The sequence below is a fragment of the Denticeps clupeoides genome, chromosome 12 (genome assembly GCF_900700375.1).
Source record: "Denticeps clupeoides chromosome 12, fDenClu1.1, whole genome shotgun sequence".
NCBI lineage: Eukaryota > Metazoa > Chordata > Actinopteri > Clupeiformes > Denticipitidae > Denticeps > Denticeps clupeoides.
In genome coordinates, this window is record NC_041718.1 from 6,378,677 (window position 1) to 6,387,936 (window position 9,260).

Sequence of the window (9,260 nt, forward strand, 5' to 3'; positions counted from 1 at the left end):
CCTGTAGACTGTCTCTCGCCGCCGTCTCGGGGTCCAGACTGTGAGCAGTGAGTCCTCTGGTGACAGGCGGCCTGGATGCCAGGAAGCTCGGATTGCCTGAGGATATGTTTAGCTGTAGGAATGAGCCAATTCATTCTTGTGTGTGTTTCTGAAGATTACGGCAGGCCATGTGGCATTTGCTAAGCAAGCGAGCTGGAGAAAGAGTGGGAGGAGGCGGAATAATGAGAGAATTGTGGCAGCGCACTTCAGCTGATGTACTGTAACTCATTTTATTTATTGCTTAAATACATTGAGAATTATGAGACTGCCAGGCCTGCCCATGCGGCTTAAAAGCCTAATACATCAAGGTAGCCCTTGTGTTAACAGTGATTTATGTTGGTAATGTGTAGTAAACTTTACAATAAATCACCGACTCCACCTTTGCATCCAAATACAAACACGCTGCTTTTCTTGTTGAGATGAACAGTTGGGGCAAAAAATGTCAGTGTGTATATACAGTGGCTGAGTGTTCAATTTTGTGAGATCATAATTAACCATTCCCATCCTTAATGTGACCTTTAACCTGTGACCTGTACAACTCAACTGAAAAACAAACAGAAAGTTTAGCGGAAAAATGCAAAAGTCTGCATTTAAAAAAATTTAAATACTGTGCCACCACATTTATTTACCAGCGATTCAGCATGATCACAATCCAGCCATTCAGATCATACCTGATCATGAAATCAGGACAAAACACAGACTTTTGGGAGCAAGATTTCGCATCGGATCCTAAAACATGCTGACAGATATAATCTATCGTGAGTTCATGTATTCAGCACTCTGACTCTGTAGTGCCACTGATTCACCAAAGGCTCTTCAATGCTCTGACTCTAAATCAAACCTGTAGTTCACTGTCATATTTTGCACAGACCATTTATATTACACCTGCTTGAAATAAGAACACTGTGAACTCTTGCTTTGGAACACAGAATTCAAATTTTATAACTATGAATGCTTGTAAATATGTATATATTTATTGAAGACGTAAAACTTGGAATAATTTCGATGATATTATTGAGATCATGCAATACAGTGAAACATAGGCGTCATGTCCTGTCACTGGTGGCCCTTGGCCACAAGGGTCTGCTACAGAACACAGCACTGTAGGCAATCTTTCTGTCAATTACGTGTAAGCTGTCTCACTCTTTAGTTTATATAGCCCGTGTGTTTGCTTCATCTTCCAGACATTCTGCCAGTTTGGGGCTGTGGCACTTTTTTTGGTTTCTTTCTACTGAAATCTCTGTGCCCCCACTGGGGTGACCTCAACTAGTATAGTATGACCTCACTTTTCTAAACATGCTTATTAAAGGTACATATTCTCCATGTGCAGCACTTCATAGAAACAATCATCATAGTGCACACACATAGGAAAATTAAATTATATCAAAATAAGGTCTTTGTGCACTGAGATAAACAATAAAAGCGGCATTTGAACATACACAATAAAGGACATTTATGGTATATAAAATATAACATATAATGAATATAATGAAGCCAAATCAGAAAAGGGGAAATGGCCAACTCAGGAGGCATATAGACTACAGACAAAGGAGCAAGTTTGGTTATTTAATACATAGAAATAATAGTTTCAAAAAATGTTACATTGATGTTTCTTGATTATGGAGTACATGAGGTGCCAACCTCCAGATATCAAATTTTACGACATTTCACAAAGTACACATGCAACTTTAACACTTTTCTCCGGAGGGTTTTTCTGTCATGTTCGTGCTGCCTGTTTGAACTGTGCTCTTTAGAAATCAGGAGTAAATTTTATGAGATAACAGTCAGTGACTTTGACATACATTAAGTCTTAAAATATGTGAACATCATATTTTGGGCTTTTTCAACCTTAACTAAATGAAAATTTTCACTCTTGTGGTTATGTACTGTATAATACTCTTTGTTACATTCATAACACTGTCCTGTTGTGTGAAAGGTTTGTGTCAGCTGCACACTAGGGGAAAATCCACAGGCACAAAAGAACATTGAGTCTCTTTTCCCATCTCCACAACAATCGCTGCAGCCTCGACTGCCTTCAAGAAAAGAATTCGGGTTCAACTTGACAAAAGAAATGACTAATTTGGGTCAAAACATAAAATAATCAAACAATTCCAACAGGACAAGTAGCCCAGTGAATATGCATTATATACTCATGATCACAGATAGCATTTTTGTCTAATATATTCCCTTGGTATTCAGTAATAAGTTATTTCACAAATATGCTTAATTTAAAAGGAATGATACACTAATAACTATAGTCTAATAGATTACCTGGATGGACGGATAATGCTCAGTGAGGTGAGGAAACTGGTGAAGGGTTTATGTGTATTATGTTTATAATGTATATTCAGGCACATGTTCTTGCAAGTGATACGAGCCACTAAATTAGCACTGGTCTCCTCCGAGGCAGATGGGCGCAGACGACCTCAGTTTTCCTATTTATGTGCTTCTCAAACCGTAAAAAGTGACTCATCCAACTCCTGCCCTCTTCTGCCAATTATTTCCATGTGCTGTGACCCTCCCGGCCTCCCCTTTGTCGTTTTCCTTAGGGTGACATTTTGATGATTTTGAGTTTGCAGGCCTTGCAAATGGTGTGTACAAAACAGCGTACAGTGTATGGGAGAGGCACTGACTGAATTCCTGTGCCCACAAAACATCTGCTAATTAAAGACGGGCTTACAGTGCAGTCAAGCCCAAATGGATTTTGAACGGTGCATTACATATTAAAGAGGTTTTAAAGAGGTGTACTGTAATGATGCATTCCTTTAATAATTGAACTACAATACAATTATTGAGCCACAATACAAAAACATCTCATTAAAAAGACAATTGTTTCATATTTATGGAAACAGTGTCCTTTAATGTCAGGAAATACCATCATGTATTATTAAAAAAACATCTGCACACTAACAATAATTTGTACAATCATACTGGGGATAAGCATTTCAATTAATCTGTAGTAGTATACTTTATATAATAAGTAGTGTACATTATATGAATGCAAGAAATGCAAGGGTATAAGCATCAAAATGTCTCCCCACACCACAGTTCTCCACCCCAAAGGATACAATTGTCCTCTTCTACTCCTTCCCCAATATAAGATTTTTTTTTACCCTTCTATATCCTTAAAATTTGTTATAGGTCATATTCTGTTGTACAACACAATTTTCTCCAAAAAAAATCTGTCCTACACCTAAACAATAAAATGAGCAGATATACTCGTGGTAAGGTAAGGTACCTATAGGTAACAGTAACAAAATTGAATTGTGTATACATCCACATTTACACAAGACACCTCGACTTATTTTCTAAAAATCTGCAGCTCGGACCTCAGTGTGTACACAACATTGAGCGATTGTGTCGTTTAAGGCATATTGCATCATGTACAATTCCATATATGACATGACATCATTTGTGATGTGATATAGAGTCGATTATATAGACGCACATTTCAAGTCTGGAGAAGAAGCATAGCGTGTTTTCTGTCGTTCCCTTGTGTGCTTTTCGAAATAAATATCTTTCAGCCTTTCACTCGGCTGAAAGGCCACTGGTACGGTTTTAATGGGGTATTGGGAAGTGCTCATCCTCACACACCGTTAGCAGCTTATTTTGTGATATACGTTAGGCTTACCTTTTTTGTAATTGCTTAAAGCAGCTTAAATATAAGGTACCGTTGTCCTACTGTTCTTGCATCCCGCTGATCGACACTTGATTAGAAACGTCCGCACTCGTGTCCGGCCCGGTGCAGGCGCCGTTAGTTTCGCATTCCACCAGCGTCTCCCTGCCCTCCCCCTCCAGCTGCCTCATTCGGAGGTTTATAGATCCATAGGACTTCCTGGGTCGACCCGACATGGCGAAAGTCCTCTGGCGGTACAGCTCGCCTTTACATATGGACACCATGAGCAGGACTGAGAGCAGCATCCCACCAAGCGTCAGCAGCCCGAGGCCCGCGATGATGCACTTGTCGAGATGGGAGCCCAGCTGGGCATAGTACATCTCCAGCTTTTCCATCTGCCGTGCCGTCACTGTGTCTGGATCTACTTTAGCCTCTCTGGGAATGGCGTAGGCGATGACCACCAGAACAATTCCGCTGACCAGGAACACCAAAGCCAGAATGAACCCGTAGTCGACAGAGCTGCCGCTGAAGTCTGTCTCGTCGTCCGAGCGAGGGGACAAGTCGTCATGCTGAAAGTTCTGGGAATGGGGTTGGTGGTCTCTGTCCTGGCACAGGGTCCCTCGCACGTTTGGAAGGATGTCCAGAGTGAGTTTGGTCTCCTGCTCCTCATCCTGGTAGGAAGCGTTCTCAATGCCACCAGCCACTGTCCGTGGTGCTGACCGGGCCTCGTGGGTGGCGCGTCTGCGATTGTCCCCCAATTCTCTGAGCTCCACCGCATTCAAAGACTCCATCTATATTCAGGCAGGGCGCTCATGTCGCATCAGAAACTGGCACCATTCATTGTCACACTACCTGCGAGATATGAGTTTTATGAACATTACTCAATTACAATTAAAAAAACGTTATTGATTTCATTGCTTGTCATTGTTAAGAGTACGGCATTGTATTATGTACAGTACTGAAAATTTTAATTATAAACCTGGCCAGTGAGCAGAAGCACCAACTGAGTTTGTTCACGTCAGCACGACTATGCTGGTTAACCAACGTAACCTGTCCAAGTCAGCACAAACCATCGCTACCAGCAATGACCAGTGTCTGTTGTAGCTGAAGATGTGGGAAAAACAAGCAGCCCACAGAAATCTACATCAAAATTCAACACCAATACGCCTTCTTCAGCACGATTATGTTCATGAAACAGACCTTGTGTTTAATGGAGAGTAAGGTACAACACGATAACATTTTAAAATATGAATGCATTATTATCTGATGTCTCTAGTAAATATACGTTCATGGTTGACCCGGAATGCACATTCACAACATTTCTGACAGAACTGACTATTTTATCATGTTCTGACTGTTGAAAGTGTCATGTGGTTTTTTTTTTAATAATATAACCTGTTTATATTATAGAAACCTGCAATAAACCTATTTCTATTGTTTATTCTTTATAACAATATTCATATTGTTATGCATTTTTATGACGATTATAATTTTGATTCACATGTGATCATTGAACAACATGAAGAACATGTTATTTCACGATTTGTGAACATACAAGCGGATAAAGAAAACGTTTCTTCTAGAGCTGCTTTCCACCAGCAAAAGCAGCGGGCAGCCGGGATTTATTGGATCGTAGCGTGAATGTGAATGACAGTCCGCCACACGTTCCATCCATCACCTGACACGTCGGCGACAGTGATCACACGGCAGCGGGCTCGTTATTTCCACGGTGAAACCCACCACCACGCAGGGGCGGCAGGCGAGCACGGACCGGAGGCTTAAAAAAAAAAAAGTCGCAATCTCGTTTGGTGCACGTCCCCTATTCAGGATTCGAAGAATGGTCACCAAATATGCGCAAAGCGACACAGAAAACTTGACAACGATGTTGACAAGCGTGCAAAGCTATTCGTGTTAAAGATGCGTGGGATTAAAAAAAACAGATGACCTTGATGCCCGTTAAAAAAATCCCAGATCGCGTTTCGTGAACCTAATGTTAACATAATGTAAAAATGAAAATAACAACGCAAAAAATAATGTTATTGCGAGAACTAGATGAGCACGGATTACCCGAGCGTCACCTGAATATAAACACCGGTCGTGATGACAGGGCTGATCGCCTACCTGGATTTATCGATGATCGACTGATAAAATTGCATCGCTGGAAGATGCTGGGTGTTGCGAGGGAGACCGCTGAGAGAGAGGACGGGGTTGCCAGACTTGGCAAATCCACGCCAAACGATAACACTGTGAAGGGGATGACTGAACTGTTTTTTTTTGTTTGTTTGTTTGTTTCAAAATTAATCTTTTGCGTGAAATCATAATTAACACAAAACGCGGGACTAGTTTATGTCCAGTCTGCGGGGTCTTTTGAAAGTAGTTAGTGTAAAAAAGCAGAAAATACATGGCAATCTCAGCGGAGGGCCTGGCCATGCGCGAATGGACTACTACGGATCTGAGGATCCCTCTCTTGATATCTCAGTTCAGTATTTATTGTTCCAGATATTGTGTTCAGTTGGTTGGCCTAAAGCAGACATTATAAAAGTAGTCTACTTTTAATGAAACGTCTTTAAAAGTTACCTTTTTATGGAGTAAAGGCTGCATAATTACATCCAAAGGAAATCATGCATCATAGCAAACCTTTGGCACATTTCTTAGAAACTGATACTTTCACCCACTTAATACTTAAGACAAATTATAACACTTCACAAAATTTAAAAGCATATTTGTGTTAAATTAAATTTGGTTATCTTTATATTTACCTGCATTTGCTATGATATCTCAATTTTCAATATAAATATGAAATCACACTCAGCGTCTTAAAAACAGATTAAGACGAATCACGGGGCCGGTTCCCCTTTTTTTCATCTAATCCATTGGTTTCCTGAGCAGTGAAAACCCAGGAGAAGAAATTGTGGAATTGCCATGGAAACAGTGCAGAATCAAGCCAGTTGTGTGCATTATTTATGCTTGTGTCCAGGCTTGTTATATTTTAAGGCATTCACATGCTTATTATCGTTTAGTATGTTTATTATATATTTGCAGTAAATTACAGTGAATCAAATCCTAATATGTGTAATATATTTAATTGTGGTGAGGTTTTGTAATCAGGTATAAGTTATTTAAACATTTAAATCAAGGTTTACTTTAAATGTTGGTGAAAAATATTCAATGAGAGGATAATGCTGTCAGTTTTTTTTAATACCTGTTTTCAAACTGTCATTCGATGAAACCAAAGACAATATTAACATTTTATTAGTCACAGAAGTGGGAAATTACAGCCGTTTCTAATCCGAAGGTTAAATTAAATACAACACTGGTTAGTAGGGTGGATCTCGTTGCTTAATTCCTGAATTCTCTTATGTAACCTGGTGACGACCAACAGCAGGCGACAACTGGTTTTGCACCCATAAGAAGCCTTATAAAGGGAACTTTACACACAAGCCGTCCAGACGTATGCATGTACAGAACTACGGAACGGCGGTGACGGGAACGTGGAATATTCATAGAAAGAAATCTCAGCGAAGATTTCGGTTTAGGTTAGTACAGCTCGGTGGTAGGAATACGGAGCGTTTAAGTGCGCACGACTGAACGTGGGACGACTGAACCGACATTTAGATGCAGGCAACGCCTCAGGCACCTGAAAGCACGGGGTCCTTCGACAGCGCAGCAGCTAAAGCTACGAGACCAGCGGCCGTGGCAGCAGCGATGGAGTTGTGCTGCGCGTCCGAGCTCGACTGAAACCCGGAGCGATGTCAGGTCGGCCGCTTTCTTCCACACGCTTCCCGGTCTGGTTGACTTATATCGCGCGGTTCGTTACGTCCCGCTCCGCGATAGTCCCGTGTTAAAGCCGCCGGCTGAGCTGTCTTCTTCACGGCGTTCGCGCTAACGTGGCCCTTCGCCGCCGCGGAGCGGATCCGTGTCCGTCTGATTCGGGCCCGCTGGCGGATTCTGTTCGGTGGTGAGCGGCTTGTTTCGCACAGACGTAAAAAAATAAAAATAAAAGAACTCCTATTCGCGTTTTGTTTTCCTCCCAAGAAAAACAGGACTTACTGACGTCAGTGAGCAAAGTTAACTATCAAACTGCTGGGCCGTGATTCGATAATGGCTGCAGTTCATAAGATCATGTCTATAATAATTATAAATCTAAACTGTTGACATTATCAACCGTGCTGCTTAATTAATTGACTTTTTTTGACTAATGTGTGAAGTTTGCCGTCTTTTTTTTCATTTTTCTGTGTTCCTAAGGTCTTACCTGAACGTGCATATCAAACTTGATCACATGCATCTACAGCAGCTGTTGGCAGTCCTGTCGTGATCGCCATTCCACGCCTCCCTGGGAGCCCATTGTCAGACGCCGTTGCCCCCACATCTCAGAGAGACGATGTACTGCCTGCAGTGGCTGCTTCCGGTCCTCCTGATCCCAAAGCCTCTAAACCCGGCGCTGTGGTTCAACCACTCCATGTTCATGGGGTTTTACCTACTCAGCTTTCTTCTGGAGAGGAAGCCGTGCACCATCTGTGCCTTGGTGTTCTTGGCGGCGCTGTTCCTTATCTGCTACAGCTGTTGGGGGAACTGCTTCCTCTACCACTGCCACGATTCCCCGCTGCCGGACTCCGCACACGACCCCAACATTGTGGGTACCTAGGTTAGCTGCAGTAGTGCACCTCGTTTCATGAGACCACGGACCCTGGACAATCTTTATCTAGGCTGTGAGTAATGCCCTCACAAGGAGCTCTGCACTGCTGAGCCATGCCTTTGTTTCTCCCACACGGTCACCTTCTCGTTTGTTTCAAAGCTGCCACGTACGATCACCAGTTCTAAAAAATTGCATGGATTTCCTGCCCTTCCCTAGGTTCAGTGCATCCATACGGCATACACATTCTATTAACCTCGCAGAAAGGCTCCAGACGGTTTGAAAGATATATTTGTTTGTAAGTGTAGAATTACAATGTCAGTGGTTAGCCTGTGGCAGAAATGCGGTTTTAATGTGGTGGAATAGCCGCTGTACCTTTTTTTTTTTTTTTTTTCAGAGCCCAGGTGCCACGATGGCTTTTAATGAAATAAAGTCTCACGTTTTCTGATCAACAAGGATCTCTGGAGGGTGTGATCTGTGTTTTAGGGCTGTGCCTACACCACTCACCTTTGCAGTGGACTTGAAGGTTCCTTGCTGTAACAGAGCGAGCTGTGTTGAGGATGGCGGACGAGTTTGCTCTAGCACAGGATAAAAAGAAAAGTGGACCCAGTTCACAAGTGATTAAAAATGACCTCTGCCAGTGTTCAATCAAATATTGGCAGTAAAGGGCTCTTCATTCTTTATAGGGACTAGTGGGGTGTGTGTATGTATTCGGCCGTATTATTTCCCCTTTGAATTGTTGCACTGGATGGTGGATCTGCTGATTATTTTGCTGCTAATCGACTACAGACCCACAACACTGCTTCATTTCTTTTTGCATTCTCTGCTTACAAGAAAAACGTTGGCAATTGACTGAATCCAAGAGTACTTGTGAATTGTGGTGTGATTTGTTAGCCATTAAAAGAGATTAGAATACATATTTTACTATTTGTGAAACATTATTTGATTTGAAGTGGATTTATTTTTTTTTTC

At 41.9% G+C, this 9,260-nt stretch overlaps 2 protein-coding genes across 6 annotated transcripts; one reads left to right on the forward strand and one right to left on the reverse strand.

The window, feature by feature from the left end:
- Positions 1-1,592: 1,592 nt before the first annotated feature.
- On the reverse strand, positions 1,593-5,844 carry tmem74b (transmembrane protein 74B). 2 transcript variants are annotated; one of them, XM_028999024.1, is made up of 2 exons: positions 5,777-5,844; positions 1,593-4,507 (listed from the first exon to the last, which is right to left on the reverse strand). In XM_028999024.1, the coding sequence occupies exon 2, from the start codon at positions 4,444-4,446 to the stop codon at positions 3,718-3,720; it is 729 nt and encodes a 242-aa protein (XP_028854857.1). In that variant the 5' UTR covers positions 4,447-4,507; positions 5,777-5,844; the 3' UTR covers positions 1,593-3,717. The 2 variants fall into 2 exon arrangements, with proteins under 2 accessions (XP_028854857.1, XP_028854858.1); XM_028999025.1 differs by lacking the exon at positions 5,777-5,844 and adding an exon at positions 5,334-5,419.
- A 1,209-nt stretch (positions 5,845-7,053) lies between these two features.
- blcap (bladder cancer associated protein) lies at positions 7,054-9,205 on the forward strand. Of its 4 annotated transcripts, none has more exons than XM_028999220.1 (2): positions 7,054-7,191; positions 7,901-9,205. In XM_028999220.1, exon 2 carries the CDS (start codon positions 8,037-8,039, stop codon positions 8,298-8,300), a length of 264 nt encoding a protein of 87 aa, XP_028855053.1. In that variant the 5' UTR covers positions 7,054-7,191; positions 7,901-8,036; the 3' UTR covers positions 8,301-9,205. The 4 variants fall into 4 exon arrangements, with proteins under 4 accessions (XP_028855053.1, XP_028855054.1, XP_028855050.1 ...); XM_028999221.1 differs by lacking the exon at positions 7,054-7,191 and adding an exon at positions 7,221-7,411 and having other exon boundaries at positions 7,947-9,205; XM_028999217.1 differs by lacking the exon at positions 7,054-7,191 and adding an exon at positions 7,225-7,411.
- Positions 9,206-9,260: the final 55 nt, after the last annotated feature.

Coding starts and splice junctions, on each gene's coding strand:
- tmem74b (XM_028999024.1), bottom strand. CDS start 4,446: ATGGAGTCTTTGAATGCGGTGGAGCTCAGAGAATTGGGGGACAATCGC.
- blcap (XM_028999220.1), top strand. CDS start 8,037: ATGTACTGCCTGCAGTGGCTGCTTCCGGTCCTCCTGATCCCAAAGCCT.